Below are 19,263 nucleotides of genomic sequence, written 5' to 3'. Positions count from 1 at the left end.
AGTGGTCTCACGTGTGTGTGTGTGCGTGTGCGTGAGCGCGCGCATCGGGCGGAACTCCGCTGTGCGTGATACAGAGAGCGCGACCATAACGTAGAGACTGAAATGACATGCCGTCCTGTAAATAAGATAAATAACATAAGGCTATTTAGTTTGCTTAATGAAAGAACAAGGTATAGACATGTTCTATAAGAAAGGTAACTTTAAATTACTTCTGTTGTGATCTGGCGCTATAGAGAAAATATAATTAAATAAAATTAACTTGACTTTCAAGGGGGGCGGGGGGGTGCCGTTGGGGGGGCGGGCCGCCCCCCTAAAATAATGGCAGGGGAAACGCTGATTAACATCTACTCTTCACTTGCTGGTTGGCCCCAGAGTTGAGTCCTGCAGTCTATTCTCTCTACTGCTAGTCCATTTTTTTTTTTTTGTACTTTTTTAAAGTTTTGTGGCAAGCTTTAATATGATCTTGTTTTCTTTTGTCATTTTTTTCCTATTTATATTGAAGTGCATAAGACTTTCCTTATGGCACTCTTTTTTATATAAATATATTGTCATATATTGAAAATTCACTGAAAACCTATAACATTTTAAAAGTTGAAATGACAGAAGTTATTGTGTTCATTTAAATGGATGGAAAAAGAGATTATATAACAAAATGATGAAAACATTTTTTACCATGTACATAAGCTTATACACACACCCATGACTCATCTCTCATCATTCTGGTTGTTTAGAGCCCAGTGTCTAACCAGATCCAGGCTTCCCCCACATCATCACTCATTGTTCTTCTTTCAGTGCTGCCATGTTCACCTCATGAATACACAGGCAAATGAAGTGATGTCCAACTGAAATTCATTTATCCGCTGTATATGACAAATAGCTACATACATCATGAGTCGTAATCAATTGGTGATCTAACATTACCCTGATAAAGTCACGCTGATATAATTTAAAAAGAATGATAAATGTAGCATGACATCTTCTGAAATAGATGTTAAAGATTTTTTTTTAACATTTGATTAATTTTATATTATTTAAAAAATTTTAAAATATGGATTTTTAAAAAAAGACAGTCTAATTAGTGCTGTATAATGCTCTTCCTATGATTATTCTCTGTTGAAAACCACTGAAGTGCAGACTAGATGTGAGTCTCCATCTGGCAATCTACTTGTCTTCAAATAACCAGAGATGCAAGTTTCATTAAGACTGGAATCCCACTGACAAATCCTCAGCATTAGGAGCCAATTGCTGAGGAAGAGTCTGCTGTCTCTTTCTGACTCTGATTTCTGATGAAATAGGCGTTTGGGTGTGGAATACCAACTTTGCTCTCTTTTGGATGCAAATAATATCAAAGCAGCAGTATGCTTTCATTTAGTGATCCTTCTTGTTAATGTATGCTAATAAACTGTCAGTTGATACAGTTAAAAAATCAGTTGATACAATTCAAAATGAAAGGCCCCTACAAATAGAAGGTGAGAAACAATTTAAGGTGAGAATTGTTTTATAGAGATATTCAAAAAGTTTTTTTTTTTCAGGAAGCATGTTCATTGATAGTTTATGCAAAAATGAAAATTGTTATCATTTACTCACTCTCATGATGTCCCAAACCTGTATGAGTTCATTTCTTCTATTGAAATGTCTCTATATTTTGTATACTATATACTGTAGTAAAGGTCGATGATTGGACCTCAGCGTTCTTCAAAATACCCCCGTTTCTGCTCTGCAGAGCGGCATACATGTTTGGAACAACAATTGTGAGTAAATGATGACAGAATTCTCATTTTTCTGCAGTTCTGCAGTGCTATTTCAATGCGTTTAGCACCTGGTTAAACTGAATTGCAGATGGTTAGTGAGTAGCAGAGTGAGTAAGGGGCTCTTCACACAGAACATGATTTTGCATTCGACTATGTAAACATGCTCTAGACAGGCATGTTTGACCGTTGCGCTCGTCTTTTGCAGGATCTCGTGCATGACACAGGATTCTAAAAATGCTACTCTTAAGTTAAAAAACTTCAATGTCTCTAGACCTTGCTCTTTTTTCCATTTCATGCCCTGCGACTTGCTTTTTTAAATGCAAAAATGCATTCTGTGTGAATGGCCCTTAAGACTTTTTGGATGAAAATACTCCACGCAATGCACCCCAACTGTTTAGTGAATTCACCCTTTTCTGTACAGTATTTCTGAATATATTTTCTCATTTAAGTCTAAACTTTCCCCTAGAGATTCATCCACCGGTTTTACAGTTGTACAGATTATTTCATCAACTTCTCTTCGATTCCTTTACTTGACAGTTTATGCATGCTTCTCCATGTGTTGTCTTCTTATGAAAGTCTTTGTGGTTTTCCAGAGGAATAATACTCAGCAGTACATCTCATATAACAGCAGAAATAATGTTATTTTTTAATTTAGTGAATCAATCAAAGTCTTCTTAAAAGTTCCCCGAAAGACTCCCTTGGGGTTGGGGGGGGGGTTGTAGTTGTTTTTTGTTTTTTTACTTGCACCAGATGGAATATCCTTTGGTTTTTGGCTAAAGTTTGTCCAACTGACTTCAATTCTCTCTATCTGTCTTTGTCACCATCCCTTTCACTTGGTTTTCCTCTCTCATTCCGTCTCTTGTGCGTATACTGTCTTCCTCATTATGTCAGCTAAAGGTTCTCTGGAATTCTGCAGCTTATTTCTCTAACCCTTGAGGGCTGTGCTATCAAGAGACCATCCATATGATTGACAGAAGAGAAAGCTGGAGGCAGCCAAAGCTGTAGACATCCTACTGGCACTTTCTCCAAAGCTGGCTAAGCAACAAGAGGAAGACTGGGCTGGAAGAAAAGAGAAATAATAAATGGCTGTAAGTTTTACTGGAAGCATAGATGGTTCTGGCTCGTAATCTGCTTCATCTTGCCGTGACTGTCACACCATTGGGTCAGGTGACAAAGACATAGTATATGAGAGAGCCCACAGATGTTTTCCATTCTGTCTGGGCAGACTTATGAATAGTGCCGTGCGGCCATCAATGGATCACGTTTAAAGACAAACGGCTTGTATTGATCAATGTCCGAGTGTTTTATGTGATTAGTTTCCCAGTAGTGTTTTTATGGATATGTATCAATGCAGCAGTTCTGGGAACTAACAGCTTCTGCAGACACATTCCTACGTTTCCACGCGAATAGTGTCTGGTGCTGATAGCGTAACACATCGCCCATGACTTTTCTGTCGTACTTGTCTCCCATTTCCCAGCTGCAAGATTTACCATAAATCAGGGAGATTAACTTTTGCATAAAGGCGAGGAAGTAACCCTTTGGAAAATAAGTTACAAGCACACGGAAACACCTGTATGCTAAAGAAGTAGACCCAAGCAATTGATTTTTATTAGATTGTGGGTTTTCTTGGCCAAGTAAATGGATTATCTCCTCTATAATTCTCATATTTTGGGTATTACACCTCTTTTGAGGTCAGATTTGTGGTCTTGATGATGGCTTTAAGAATAGTGGGCCCTGAAAATTGCAATGTTGTGGCTTGTAGCCCATATCTGCTAGCTTTGAGGCCATCTGTGTGCTTTTTTGTTGTAAATAGTTTTTTTAAGCACATATGCACATTTAAAATGTGTAGCCCTTCTCTTTCAGCCGAGGTAGCTTTTTATGGGTACTTTTTTCAGTGCCTGATTAGAAATGTTAGAAAATCTCTTAAAGGTGTATTTCTTCTTAATCATGAAAATTTTTATGATTTTTTATTTTATGTTATGTTATTGACATACATTTTCCCTTTGTTTGTTTCATTTGGCAAACTAATATCTTAGCCTGCTAGCTTAGCATAGCACTAAAACATTCTGGTGGCAAAAAGCAATTTTCTCCGTTGATGTCCATTCAAAAGTAGCCTACTAATGGTTTATGGAAGCTTCCTCAACAGATTGACGCACCAAAATAAAAAGATCAAGTAACGCAAGAGCGCAGTGCAAACGACGTTGTTAAGCTTCCTACAGTATAAATTGCAAATATCCCACCATATAAAAGTAGATATTTTAAATGTGAATGCTTATAGATAATATCTTAATATAAACTCTCATCAGTAAGCAGTTTAAGGGTCTAGAGTTCAGTATGGAGTAGCTGAGTAGCACCAGGTGCAGCATGGTGGCTTGAGTCCTGTATGTGAAGAGCTTGGATGATGGACAGCTCTGCAGCATCACTGGTAGTCCTCAAACACTTTCTCTTGTCAGTGTTGTTTTCTGCAATCATCCCTTAGGCAGAAGACAATCATTGCTTTTAAACGGTTTAAGATGTTCCACGACTTACATCCAACTGGCTTGATTTGTTCATTACACTCTCCCTATTTCTATCAAGCTTAGGGAAAGACTGAGGAAAGCGTTTGGAAATTCTGATCACAAGGATTTGGATCAAACCCTGGGCCTCCCGTGATGTTTAATCTGTAATGACATTCTAAATTGTCCCACATTAACCGGGGCATCTCCGGTTCTTATCCGTCCCAAACGCTCCTCAGGCTGAGTTTTCTGAGTTGCTTTAGTGAAAATCTGTGTGAGTTTCATATGGGACCTTTGGAATACTGACAGGCTCTTGCGGTGCTGTTACCAATCACACGGTATGTGTCTTTCCCTCTTCACCTGAGATCGTGCTTGTGTCCAGATTCTGATAATGCAAGTGGAGCCTGTTCCACGCAAGTGGATGATTTCAGCATGTTGTCAGTCTGGCAACGGGAGATTGCTTTCTCCTGGCTGTCAGCAGAAAACAAATGACTTCTACAGTAGGTGGTAACCAGAAGAGCACATTCCGAAATGTTCCTGTGAGATCTCAGAGCGACCCGATATGCCCAGAGATTGCGTTGTGTGAGTACACGGGTCATTAAATGGTAAAGCAATATCATGTTTGTGACGTGTTGCACGTCTGACCAAACATCACTCCGGGCCCCTGAAATTAGACCGTAGGTAAACGATACATCGGCTTTGAAGTGGTTCGGGTCCTTTCAGGAATATGCTAATCTCTCCCTGTTGATCTTGATTGCATGGGATGTCCTGATATGATACCCATCAGCCTGCGTGCTGCACTGCTGTTTCAGCAACACATTAGCCTGCGCTGGGGAAGCAGCTTTGAAACTGTAGCTTGCCAAGCTACAAGCTACTCATAATTTAGAGTAGTTCAATTACAGCCAAGCTACCCCTGAAAAAGTAGTTGGCTACACTACAAGCTACTCATGAAAAATGCTATAAGCTACTAATAATTTAAAGTAGTTAAACTGCAGCCAAGCAACTGAATGAACAAGCAACAAAATGAAGCTAGTAACAAAAAAGCTACGTAAATGGAAAATAGTTAAAGGGTCAGTACATACATACACACACTGCTGTTCAAAAATTTGGGGTCAGTAAGTTTTGTTTTGTTTCCAAGAAACTAGTACTTTTATTTAGGAAGGACGCATTAATAAATATATAAAATACAGTGGTATAGAAAAGAATCAGATATAACACCAACATGACAGAAAAATAAATAAAAAAGGATCACCCCTCTCGTAAAAATGACTTGTAAAAAAGATAATGTAAAATGTTTTTCCTTACATGATTCACTAGACATTCCAAGTGTTACATATGAAATGAAGGACAATTTACAAAAGTTTGAACTCTTTCAAGATGGCTTAATGAAGCTGTGTACGCAATACTACTGTGTTGTATTGTTTGCTCTACTGTTTTTCACATATGTGACCTTGGACCACAAAACCAGTCATAAGGGTAAATTTTTCGAAATTGAGATTGATAAATCATCTAAAAGCTGAATAAATAAACTTTCCATTGATGTATGGTTTGTTATGATATGACAATATTTGGCCGAGATACAACTATTTGAAAATCTGGAATCCGAGGGTGCAAAAAAATCTAAATACTGAGAAAATCGCCTTTAAAGTTGTGCAAATGAAGTTCTTAGCAATGCATATTACTAATCAAAAATTAAATTTTAATATATTTACAGTAGGAAATTTACAAAATATCTTCATGGAACATGATCTTTACTTAATATCCTAATAATTTTTGGCATAAAAGAAAAATCAATCATTTTGACCCATACAATGTATTTTTGGCTATTGCTACAAATATACCCCAGCAACTTAAGACTGGTTTTGTGGTCCAGGGTCACATATTATATATGTTATATTATATATTATACACTCCATTGTACTAATTTTGCCAGAAACGTAAACAAAATTTTGCTGTAACAAAAAATATTTTTTACAAAAATGCTCTTTAGAGCTGCTGTCCATTGTTTCCAGCTAAGTACTTTCACCCTGGGGCTAATGTTAGCTCATTCCCTTTAGCTACCAGGAGGGCCACCCCGCGGGGGTGGGCCTGGCTGTTGTCTTGCTAAGGAGGACTAACCGCAGGAGAGACTACCTTTCAGCTGCATCAGAGGCTGTGTTCTGCTCTGGTGTTTGTTGTGCTAATGGGAAAGTTCCTTGTATTACAGTGTCCATGGCCAGCGCTCACCCTGGTTCATTGCCCAGTCTCCAGCTTGTCTACACCTGGTCTATACCAGGCCATCTGGGTCCCTGGAGCCTGAACAGAGTTATCATGTTACAGCTCGGCTTCCTGAGACAGGACGGTGGGGTAGGTGGTGGAGGATTTGGGGGTAGCATGGTTCCTTTTCCCCTTAGTGCACTCAGGTGTAGTTATTCAGGTGGAGTCTTGTTGATCCTTTTATATAGATCAGGTGACACCTAAGAAGGTGAAACAGCCATGTTCCTCTACCATGAATCTTCTCCATCTCTCTTTCACTCAGACAGGAGGTTTACTCTCCTGTCTGAGGTGGGTATTTGCTCAACGGTTGTGACCGTAAAGGAAACACTTAGCCAAGACAAACCTCAGCATTTGGGCCAGGTTCAGCGCCTACCTCCAAACACAAGAGTTTATGGTCGGAATCATCAGCATGGGCTTTTCCTTCACATTATCCCTGTCATTAAAAAGCTTTATTGTCTCTGGCCCAGCTAGCTTCACATTTTCCATTCACATCCAAGTGCCGATGTAATTATGCTAATAATTCATGAAGGTCAACAGGCAATTGTTGGAACCCAGGAAGATCCAGCAACTCTCTAAGACTCAGCCAGCTGTTTTTATTTAATTGCTTGAAGGGGACCTTACAATTAGATAGTGACAGAGTAATTATGACCTCATTATTTATTAGAGTTAAAGACTTTGTTCATTTCCAAACTTTCTTTTACTTGACGTCAATAGTGCCTTTTTGTTGCTTTGGTTAGAAATTATCTGCCAAAAAAAAAGAAGAGGTCTCTATCTATCTATCTGTCTGTCTGTCTGTCTGTCTGTCTGTCTGTCTATCTATCTATCTATCTATATATCTATATATCTGTCTATTTGTCTGTCTGTCTGTCTGTCTGTCTGTCTGATAATAATTTGCCACTATTTTATGGTATTTTATGGGATACAGTACTTGGGATACATCTCAGTTTATTGCATTCTTCAAAAACATAATGACAGAAAATATGATGAGTAATTATAGTATAACATGACTATAGTATAACGTGGTTGGGTCCCCGCTCTGAATATGAAAATAAAATAAATCTCTCCTTGTGAGCATTCTTGGATAAAAGCAAGATTTTTTTATCTGTGCTGATATAGTAAAATGTACATTCATGTAACTTTTTTGCCTTTTATTTAATTTCTCTTTTGCATATTTTAAGAATAGTCTTATATATGTAAAATAGTGAAGAATAGGGATAATCAAGATCTTCATCTGTGTTTATATTATATTTGTGCAATAAGTGAAGAGTAAGAACATAACGCACAAACCAGACTGAAACCTACAACCATTATGTGCTTTCAGATGCATATTTATTGTGAATGCTGTACCAGAGACTTTCCTGTGCCTTCTAGCATGATTTTTCAGGTGTACTGCTTTCCTTTAAGGTCATAATTAACAAATGTTCCCAATAGAAGCTTCCTTTGTTGTTTGGCAACATTAGAGAGGTAATCTCCAAATTACACTGCAATTTGCCTAATATTTCATGATTAGCTAATGATGGATAGCTTGCAGATGGGAACTAACTGCAGTAAAACTGCATTTCATCTGTTTTGATATATTCAGTTGACCTGTGTCGCACTAGTTGAAATGTATCATAAGTAGGGCTGTCATTCGGGAAAAAAAAAAGTCCAGATTAATTGAATGGATATACTGATTAGCTAATCACATAAATCACAATATAATTGCATATGTAAATATTTGCTGAAAAAATTGCCCCAGTTTAATATAATTTAAATGCGTCATTGTGGCAGATGAGTAATTAATTGAAAAGACATTACTAAAAGTGGCTTTAGGAGTGTGTGTGTGTGTGTGTGTGTGTGTGGTGACAGTGTTTGTCATGTTAAAAGTGATTATTATACCATAAAATGTTACAGTAATGTGACACTTGTAAAATATATTTAGATGATCCTAATTTGGGGCCACACTTGACTCAGATGAAAGTGACAGGTCATGCCATAATGAGTAATGGTCATAATGTAATGAGCAGATGAAGTGAGCTGTCATAGTTACATCACTAATGAGTGTAATTTGCATTTGCAGTCAATGTCATCGTGAAAGGGGCATTAAACCACCTGCCCCTGCAGCTGCTGGTCTTTACCCCAGCAACGGTAGCATGTGGTGGGGTGTGTGTGTGTGTGTGTGTGTGTGTGTGTGCGTGCGTGCGCGCGCGCGCACTGTCACACAAGACAGTTCATTGGCACTAACAGGTGTGTGTGTATATCAGCAGCTCATTAAAGTGGCATGTTTTCTAACACCAGGCATATTTAACATTAAATTAACAGCCAGTTAACGTAATAACACCTCTGTGTTCACACTTTGACGCTTGTCTATCTCTTTCTCCACGCTTTCACTCTCTAGCTGTGAGACTTGTGTATTTATTTCACACCACCACTAGAGCTCTGTTAAAATAAAACCTAGGGAGCTTCTTCGCTGTCTACATGTGCAGCTGCCTTCTAAGACAGCATCGTATCTGGAAAATCATAATTGAATGATTAGGAACGCTCTACACAGGAAGCAACTTTAGCAGACAAAGTTTGGCATTAGTATGTTGTTTATCTAACCGCGTTATACACTAATAAGCATAAAAATAAATAGAACATGCAAATATTAGGTAAAGTAATATGTTTTTAATTATGCAGATCATAATTATTTTTAAAAGTATGCTGAACATTTTTTTTAATTATACTGATTATTGCTATGTTTTGTATTATATGAAATGTACGTTTATTTATATAGATGTAATTAATTTAGTTTAAAATTTAATTTTTGGGGTTTTGTTGAAAAAACAAATCATGTCACTATGCATTCTGGGATTTCCTTTCCCAAGTAAGCCTACTTTTTGGAAAAGGCATTGTGGAGAGACCAGTGAGGCTGTAAAAGAGCAGAATATATTTTTATTTGTGTAATATTTCTGAATGATCATCCCCGGGTGGGAGCACACCTTTCTGTTTTTGGCATTCATGGAACTAGGTAGAGCGAGATGTCCACAAAAAGTGTGCACTGTTTTAGTGTTTGCTTGAGATTATGCTATCAGTCATACCAAATGGCTTTTTAAAGCAAGTCAGTCAGTTTACACAGCAGCCATCATTGAAAAACTAATCACATTGTTTATTACAGCAAGTCATTTCACTTTGCAGCCATATTGGTAATTGACAGATATTTAGTACACTTGTGAAAAAAGAAGTGCACCTAATCGTATTGCTTTAAAAAATACTCTTAATCTTACAAGTGCATTTTTTTAAAACCTCCTGATAATTTTATATTAATGAAATAAAAGGCCACTTAAAGAGAGTGCACTTTTTTGACTGGCTCTTAGCACACTTTAAAGTAAATTTTAGATCATTATGTTTTAATAATCTTTTGCTGTATTTTAAAGAAGTACACTTATTTTTGTTGACTGTATGTTAGTCAAAATAAGTGTACTTCTTTAAAGTACAGCAAAAGTTATTAAAACATAAAGTTGAAAAGCAAAACTGTTGGCTAAACTTTTACAGTAATGTGTCAAATAATTGACATACATTACAAAATCTGACTAAATTGCTATCATATATTTAGATCGGGCAGTTCAGACCTGCTCCTGGAGGGTACAGTTTAGGTCCAACCCTAATTAAACAGACCTAAACCAGCTGATCAAAGTCTTTAGCTAAAATCACATGAATCTGCATAGACTAGTCAGGTTTATACGCTCTAGACGGAGTAAGACTAGATCAGGTCATGTCTTTAGCAGTAAGGTGATTGTAAATGTCTAAACGTACAGCTACAATGTCATGTGTTGGGATTTCTCCCATTAATTTTTCAATCATTAATTTAGTCTTTCTCCTTTTTATACCATCTCTGGCTAAGCATATATAAACTCATTTTGTACATTCATGGAGCACCTTGCAGGCTTGCACCTCTTTTTGGACTCCTGTACTGCCCCAGTCCATTGTTTATTGTGTTCTGTAGTAAAAGGATGAAAATATCCCTGGTCTGACTCAAAGGGGGCCATTGTAAGATGAGTATCACTAACTCTGAACCTGTCAACACTTGCCCATATTGTGCTGCTACACTATAATAAAATGTCCTTTGTACAGTAACAAGCCTGTAATCTTCATATATTAGAGGCAGCTTTACCTGCACGCTCCTGAACACACACATAGCGCTAATAGCAACATGACTGTCTCTTTAATTTCACATTCTTGCTGTATGTTTTATAATTTTCACAAAAGTGAATTGAGACCAAAATACTGAACTGAAAACTTATTTTAAAAAAAAAAAGTTAGAATCAGCATCTATCCATAGATACTATCAGATTACTATCCATAATGTAAATGTAAAACATTTTGTCAGTTAACCTTAAAAACTCTACTTCATGTCTTAAAATCTAAATTAAATAGGGGATTATGTACATTTTGACCAAATAAGCAGTGTGAACAGGGCCCCTATGCAAGGCAGACTGGTCTTATATCATCCTGAAGAGGTTTATTTTGCAATAATGATTGGCTCACTGTACATTATCTCATTTATTACATGGCTACCTGTTCAATAAACTGCTTCATTACAAAATAATTACATTTTCAGACTTAATATTTTATATGCGAGGGCTTTACAGGGTTGATTTAGAAATTAGTTTTCATGATATGTATTTTTTGAAATGTAAAAATATCATTGCAACTGCAGAACAATACAATAAATACCACTCAGAACACCTTAGCAACCATATAGGTTATACAGGTGCATCTCAATAAATTAGAATGTCGTGGAAAAGTTCATTTATTTCAGTAATTCAACTCAAATTGTGAAACTCGTGTATTAAATAAATTCAATGCACACAGACTGAAGTAGTTTAAGTCTTTGGTTAAACTTTGGTGGGACAGTGCAGGCCACCAGAAAGAATTCTGTAGCAGGTTGATTGTGCGCGTGATCCCTGGATGACCTGAACATAGAGTTGTGTGAACCCACTGCATGACTCTGTGGCAAAGAGCATGGGGTATGTAATGCTTGGTTGGGGGGCAGTTGGCTGGTGGTGGTTCTTGCTGATGGGCTCGTTGAATTTCCTCCATGATGTCACAAGTAACTGGTGCGATGATGACGGTTGGGGGCAGTATAGTATCAGGTGGACCAGGAATGACAAGAGAGTCATGGCGTCTTGACAGAGCATCTGCTTTACTGTTCTTACTTCCGGGTCTGTATGTAACTGTGAACTGGAAGCGTGTAAAAAACAGGGACCATCGAGCTTGGCGAGGATTCAGACGTTTGGCACTTTTGATGTACTCCAAGTTCTTGTGGTCTGTGATAACTTGGAACGGATCCCAGTACTTTAGTACTGTACATTTAGTTCTGGAACTAAAGTGGTGCGAAAGGCCCTATTGTCATCTGCTGGTGTTGGTCCATTTTGTTTTTTGAAAACCAACGTCACTGCGCCCGTTTACCAAGAAATTTTGGAGCATTTCATGCTTCCTTCTGCTGACCAGCTTTTTGAAGATGCTGATTTCATTTTCCAGCAGGATTTGGCACCTGCCCACACTGCCAAAAGCACCAAAAGTTGGTTAAATGACCATGGTGTTGGTGTGCTTGACTGGCCAGCAAACTCACCAGACCTGAACCTGTATATGTTTTTATTCTTACATATGGTATTACCATAGTAGCCTATTTATTTTAAATATGCTGTATGAATTTAAATACAATGATACATGTATATGTTTTAAAGTACCTTGGTATAGCCATATATTACATTCTCTGTACCATGATAACGCCACAGTCTGAAATGTGCCTCTCTTTGACTTTCTGTTCTGGCTTTGTATCAACAGGGGCAGAGATTCCTTCAGACACAAATGTGGTGGCCGCCTCCAGTTGGAACATGTCCAGTGGCGCTGAAAGAGGTGAGTTTTAGCCCAGCTCTGCTAGGCCACTCGGGGATGCCATTAGGACTACAGTAATGTGACAGATCGGCAGCGATTGCTGGATGTTTTGTCTGGAGATGAATGTTAGTTTTGATTGCCAAAGCAGACAGCATTTCTAGCAGGAACATGTGAGCTCTAGGATGGCAGCATTTTGAAAGAGGCTTGTTATGTGTCTTAAGTCATCCTAATTCCTCAGTCTGGGACAGTGCGTGCTAATTTGGGGTTTTCCATGGTCATAGTAAACCTAGATCTGTTGTGTCTGTGCTATCATTTTAAATGCACGTTGGAACAAAAGTCAGGAGAATTCAAGCAAGAATGTATTTTCCATAAGATTTCACAGTGCTGTCGTACAATAACTCCATTTAATTTCACTCTCTCATTCTTTTTTCTCTCTCTGTCATGAATGCAATAAACCTACAAATACCTACAAATACTTAATATAAGCACTCCGCTTCATTCTTTCCATTCCAAGCCCCTTTACTAGCATTCTTTCATATCTGTCATATCATTTAATTGTTCTTCCTGTCTTGAACAAAACTCAGTAGTAATTAAACTAATAAGAGAATTGGTGTCATTATGTCCGCTATGTGATTTCTCCAAATTGTCCTAATTGCTTTGGGATTAATATTTAAATCTCAGTCAGATTTGTTGCCTGGCGTTTGAATACAGCTGTCAACACAAGAACTTTCTTCTGACTTTGAGGCTTTTCCTTTTGACCAGCAGTTGACTTATGCTTTAAGTCAGAAAACAGAAAAGGTTTAAAGAAACAAAAGATCTCACAGTAATTCCTGTCTGCATGCTTGATGTATATCTTTTTTTGTATATGGGCAAGTAAGCTAGAAAGTAAACTCTTTTAAACTTACTTTACACACTCACTAGTTTATTTGATTTCTGCTAACAATTTAGTGTATATGCATGTACCAAATGAGAATTTCGTAATTATTCTCATGGTTTTTTTTTCTGTAAGCCATTATCATTTTCATCACATCTCCAATTATAGATTTTTTTTTTTTTTAATTGCAAATGTTTGAAGTAAAATACCATTTTATGTATCTCAAATACACTCAATAAAATCACATTTTTACAATCATATTCTAGGTATATTTACCTTGATTTTTCTTAGTTTTCTTCAAATATAATATGTCTCATATTTTATCTCAAACATGCTGTTAATGACTTCTCTTTTATTAGAAACTTAGTACTGAGGGATGGTCTTTTTCACACAATTAGCACTTAAATCAATTTTGATTATTTTTCATTTAAAGCCCACCGTATCATATTTAATGCATGGATTTCTACACTTCTACAAAAAAAAATGATGCTTAATAGCACTAAAAGTGGTTAATTGGCTCATAATCACAGGGGAACCACTTTAAGTGCTATATCTTTAAATATAAATATATCCATATCTCACTTATCTTTAAAAGACGCTATACAAGCTCCTTTGTCAAATGGTGCTATATAGAACCATAATAGGAACCCCGTTCTTCTCCTTAGATTTTAGGTATGTTACTCCACTCTCATATTTTTGCTGTGAATGGGAATTTACTACAATGGCAAAAGCTGTTTTGAATCACTTGGATATTCTCCAAAATGGCACCAGGGTGACGCGGAGTAGACGAATTGTTGAATAAAGTCGTTATTTTTGTTTTCTTTGTGTACAAAAAGTATTCTCGTAGCTTCGTAAAATTACGGTTGAACCCCTGATGTCACATGGATTATTTTACCGATCTCCTTGCTACATTTCTGGACCTTGATCGTGGTAATTACATTGCTGTCTATGGGAGGGTCAGAGAGCTCTCAGAATTCATCAAAAATATCTTAATTTGTGTTTCGAAGATGAACGGAGGTCTTACGGGTTTAGAACAATATGAGGGTGAGTAATTAACGACAGAATTTTCATTTTTGGGTGATCTAACCCTTTAACGGGTTCTTTGTATGACCCCAAAGAACCGCTGAAGAACCTATTTTTTTGTGTGTGTAAGATCCATAAATTATCAACTTATTCAAAACTGCTAGTACAATTCTAAAAAGGTCCACCTTCCGGTTGAGGTACATTTATTTTATTTTTTTGGTGAAATCTAAAATATTTTTATAAAGTAAATTTTAAAAGAAATTTTATATAGTCATTATTATTTCAAAACACATGGAAACATTTTCTTAGAGTTTCAACAAATGGTTCACCAAACTGCTCCATTTAAAAAAAAAATTTAAAGCCCACCGTATCATATTTAATGCATGGATTTCTACACTTCTACAAAAAAAAATGATGCTTAATAGCACTAAAAGTGGTTAATTGGCTCATAATCACAGGGGAACCACTTTAAGTGCTATATCTTTAAATATAAATATATCCATATCTCACTTATCTTTAAAAGACGCTATACAAGCTCCTTTGTCAAATGGTGCTATATAGAACCATAATAGGAACCCCGTTCTTCTCCTTAGATTTTAGGTATGTTACTCCACTCTCATATTTTTGCTGTGAATGGGAATTTACTACAATGGCAAAAGCTGTTTTGAATCACTTTTATGCTTTTCTGAGGTCAAAAAGTCTTGTGTGGGGGCCCTGGAATATTTCCTTATAGGGGGGCCTTGGAGGCAAAAAGGTTGAGAACCACATTATCTTCAGGAAATACACTGTATTTTAATTACGTTTTTTAATCCTTTACCCAACTAAACTAAGAGAGAGTTAAGAGAGAGAACCTTTAAAGAACTATACATGGGCTTAAAGGGATAGTTCACCCAAACTGCTCCATTTAAAAAAAAAAAAAAGTATTCTTCTGACTAATATTTATGTTTTACAGAGGCTTTACAGTGTTAATTTAGATGTCATAGTTTTTAAGACATGCATTTTTATGAAAGGTAAAAATATCATAGCAACTGCAGAACAACATGACAAATACCACACAGAACACCATAGCAACCACATAGCTACACCTTGGCAACCACCTGTAATGCTCTAGCGTCATGGCGTCTAGTTATCTAATGCTTTGTATAAGTATCTACTACATTTTAAGTGATAGAAAATTTAACATTTTGTTGCATTCACTTAATACAGATTCAACATCCAAGAAAGAATATGTACATTCCTTCCTATTTGTCTCAGTGGCTCCTTTGAAAGTGATGTAGCAGAAATGGTATGATAGACTCGGACATCCATTTCCCTCACACTCCCCTCCAATAACTATCAGCACAGTAAACAAAGAGCCTACTGTTCACACACATCCACACAGCCAACAAAAGATGGCATTGTCTTGATCCCGCTAATCTTAAATGGTCAAATTACTTCTTCAAATCATCTGCCGAACATTGATAAATAAACAACTGAATTACATGTATGTGTGGGTTTGTTTGTGGTTGATTTCTTCTGGCTGAAGTTCATAACCAGTCACTGCATCCTTACATCATTAGAAGGAATGCCCCAAAGAATAGACTTGTAAGTCAGATGCATTATGGGTCAGAACTGATCGCTCTGTGGTTGTATTCTTCATTCGGTTCCATTTTTTTGGAGAGACATATTTGTATATTTTTGCACTGTAAGACAGCTGATGTTTGGATGGAGGAAATTAAGATGGTGAGATAAAGAAAGATCCGCCAGGGGAAGGAAAGGTATCTTTTCCTCCAGCCGTCCTCAGACCAGACATGTCTGGAACGAGAGCAAGAAGGCGGTAGAAAGAGAGGAGAGAAAAGAAAAGGAAGGAGGTGTGAATGGACAAGAGGACGGATGAAAGGAAGGGAAAAGGGAGTGGAGTAATCGTTGGATGGTGTGTATATTAGTCATTGTCACCCAGACCTCAGGTATCTCACTGTGGTTTCATATGTTGCAAGTGGGACATTAAGAAATGACTGAGGCCCCAAAAATCTGCATGATTAATATATTTTGTGGTGTGAATTTGCAGTGACTTGCTTTTCAACACTCTTTAATACAGGTGTTATTAAAGGTAATTTGTGTGAAATATATTGATATTATACAGAAATTTTTTTTTTGCAAAATTGTCTCTAATATTATTATTGTTGTTACATAATCATGCAAAATGAAATCATTATTACATTAAAATGGAATTATTGTTCTAAATTATTGTAAAAAAAATAAAAATAAACTTTTAAATTATTATTGTAAAAATACAAATTTGCTGAAAAAATTAGGGTCATTTAATTAGCAAAATTAACAATTAACAGTTAAAAAACAGTTAATCTCATGATCATGCACCAGTTTTTTAGAAAGCAGAATTGTGTGTGTGTGTGTGTATGCGTGCGTGCGTGCGTGCGTGCGTGTGTGTGTGTGTGTGTGTGTGTGTGTGTGTAACAGAATATATTTAACAGAATATAATTTTTAATAACAACATTTTGGGCCGGTTTTGTTGTTTTTGTCTGAAAGTTTCCTTGGACACGTCTTAGACTTTTTTTTGTTTGAAAACCCTTATTCCTGTTGATGTTGTGGTCAACAAAATCCTGCTCAAAACTACCAAGAGGTTCCTGGTAACCATAGATGCAGTTTTCTGAACACTGCTGTCAGGTGTGGTTCAGACAGCACTGGGGTTTCAGAAAGGTGAATGGTAGTCAGAGGAATTCAACCCCCACCACAGCAGGACTATTCTTGTGAATGTACCTGCACAGCTGTGCACCCTGGGGCTGCTTACCCTGCCTGTAACCCTAGGGGGCCACACTCATGGCTCCCTCTCAATATACTTTTATTAATTTTCTCGTCAAAGTCACATTCCATGTACTGCACCAGAGTCTGACCTCCTGTGAGAAGATGCCACTGAATTTGAAGATAGAAGGAAGGAGAACTATTCCAACCACTATAAATTCAGACTTCAGTGACGTAATGTGACATAACATGCCAACCAGAAGTTTGTATTTCATAGTTTTACCATTATGATTAATCATATCCTGTACCTCATGGATTCACAGATGGTTTTCACTGTTTCACAGAGTTGTATAATGCACAACAGCTTTGGAAATATTTTTCTCCAATGAATTTCTTCATGGCCATTACCAAAAAATAAATAAATTTGAAAATAGAAAATGATTATGCTATGTCTTTAATGGAGGAATGAACTGCTCATCTCATGAAAAATAGTGAATGGCACAATTGAATCAGAAACAGCAGTACAATATAAAAACAATTCACTATGGATATTAATTGACTAAGTATAACATTAAATATAATTATAACTTTCTTGAAATATTTGTCTATTATCATTTTAAGTAATTTTCTCTAATGAAAAAATGTGGTATTTTTACGTTTGGAACCCCATTTTTGCACTGTATTATTTATTTATATATTTTTAGTAATTTATTTATTTTGTTGTAGTAATTACAGTCACTGCACAATGGCCTAGCCTATTAGACTCTTTTTAATCATGAGTATTGACAGAATGTTGGACTGTATGTATGATATGCTCATAGTAAATCCGCGCTGAGTGAGAGGAAAAGTTTACTTTCACTCTTTGCTTCTTGGCTGCACCAGTAGGGCTTGTCAGGATGCCATCAAGAGCCTGTCAGAGCATGTCTGCCAAACCGATCATATGACTCCACAGGAAGTCCCAGGGAACTCTACAGAGGTTAAAATTATTTGTATGTAACAACTTTGACTGTCTGGTTTTTGCCAAGATGATCTCATTAGTATTCATAGGAATTTGTACACTAAGTGTAGGGCTGGGTATCGTTCAAAAATTTTCGATACCGATACCGATACCTTGACTTCGATACCGGTTCCTGAACGATACTTTTTTCGATACCAATTTTATGAAATCAATTTTAACAAGATTACATTATCTAACAAAAAAACTTTGGTTTTATTTTTCAGCTTGTTGATGTTTATACAAGCTTATTGGCTCACTGACGCTGATGAGATTAACCCCTTAGGTATCGAAATTTGGTACCGAACGATGAGACGTTTTTCGATACTCGATGGTATCGAGGCAATTCGGTCGGTGCCTAAAAAGTATCGAACTCGATACCCAGCCCTAACTAAGTGTACACTTTTTATTTAATTTTTTCAAAATTTTTCAGTCCAGTCTTTGGTTTGGATGTTGGTCTTTTGGACTGTACATTTCAGCGTCTATTCAAGCGTACAAAAAAGGATTTGTGCTAAAACAGCACGTTACTAATACTGATAAGATCACATTGTTTTCACAAGCACACACACATACCATTGTATATCCACTCTAACCCCAATTCTGGTTGAGGTCCTTCACCACAAATTGTTTCAGCATACCATCTGTGTAACTTTCCCACAGATTTGAAGTGCTACCTCATATGTTCCCCTCTATGGCCTTAGTCAGACCAGAATGTGTCAGATCTGCTGAGCTCACTGCAAGCGCTTTTATTTCCCTCCCACCACTCATGAAATATTGGGGGTTGTCATGTTTTTGCTGGCCCCTTATCAAAGTTAGCTGTAGGCCTGGCAAGACAGATTTTCTGGAGACAGAAGTTTCCAGAAGCTTCAAGAGGTTTTGCCGTCCCCTCTGGCGATATCCACCCCGATGAGACAAACTAATGATTTACCACCTAGTGGCAACCGCTAAATATCATGTAAAGAATTCCTAACTGGCAGCTTAGAGGTTTGTTGCACATCGTATGCTCATATACAGTGCCTTGCGAAAGTATTCATACCCAATTAATTTTTTCACATTTTGTTATGTTGCTGCCTTATGTTAAACTGATTTAAATAACTTTTTTCCACATCAATCTACACTCCATACACCATACTGACAAAGCAAAAACAGAACTGTCACAACTTCGTAAATTTATTAAAAATAAAAAAAAACTGAAATAAGTACATTGCATAAGTATTCTAAATATTTAACTAAATATTTCGCTGAAGCACCTTTACAGTCTCAAGTCTTTTT

At 36.9% G+C, this 19,263-nt stretch overlaps 1 protein-coding gene across 1 annotated transcript in view; it reads left to right on the top strand.

Annotated features, from left to right (window-relative positions):
• Positions 1-19,263, top strand: part of LOC107739155 (inactive tyrosine-protein kinase transmembrane receptor ROR1-like) — a 132,204-nt gene that overhangs the window by 82,809 nt on the left and 30,132 nt on the right. Inside the window, 1 exon segment of the mRNA XM_016551169.1 lies at positions 12,311-12,382. Within this exon segment, the coding sequence (XP_016406655.1) occupies positions 12,311-12,382 (72 nt within the window).

The sequence above is a fragment of the Sinocyclocheilus rhinocerous genome, unplaced genomic scaffold, assembly GCF_001515625.1.
Source record: "Sinocyclocheilus rhinocerous isolate Xijiao unplaced genomic scaffold, SAMN03320098_v1.1 scaffold1182, whole genome shotgun sequence".
NCBI lineage: Eukaryota > Metazoa > Chordata > Actinopteri > Cypriniformes > Cyprinidae > Sinocyclocheilus > Sinocyclocheilus rhinocerous.
The sequence above is the reverse complement of the archived record's forward strand: the minus strand, read 5'-3'. Positions and strand labels throughout refer to the sequence as shown.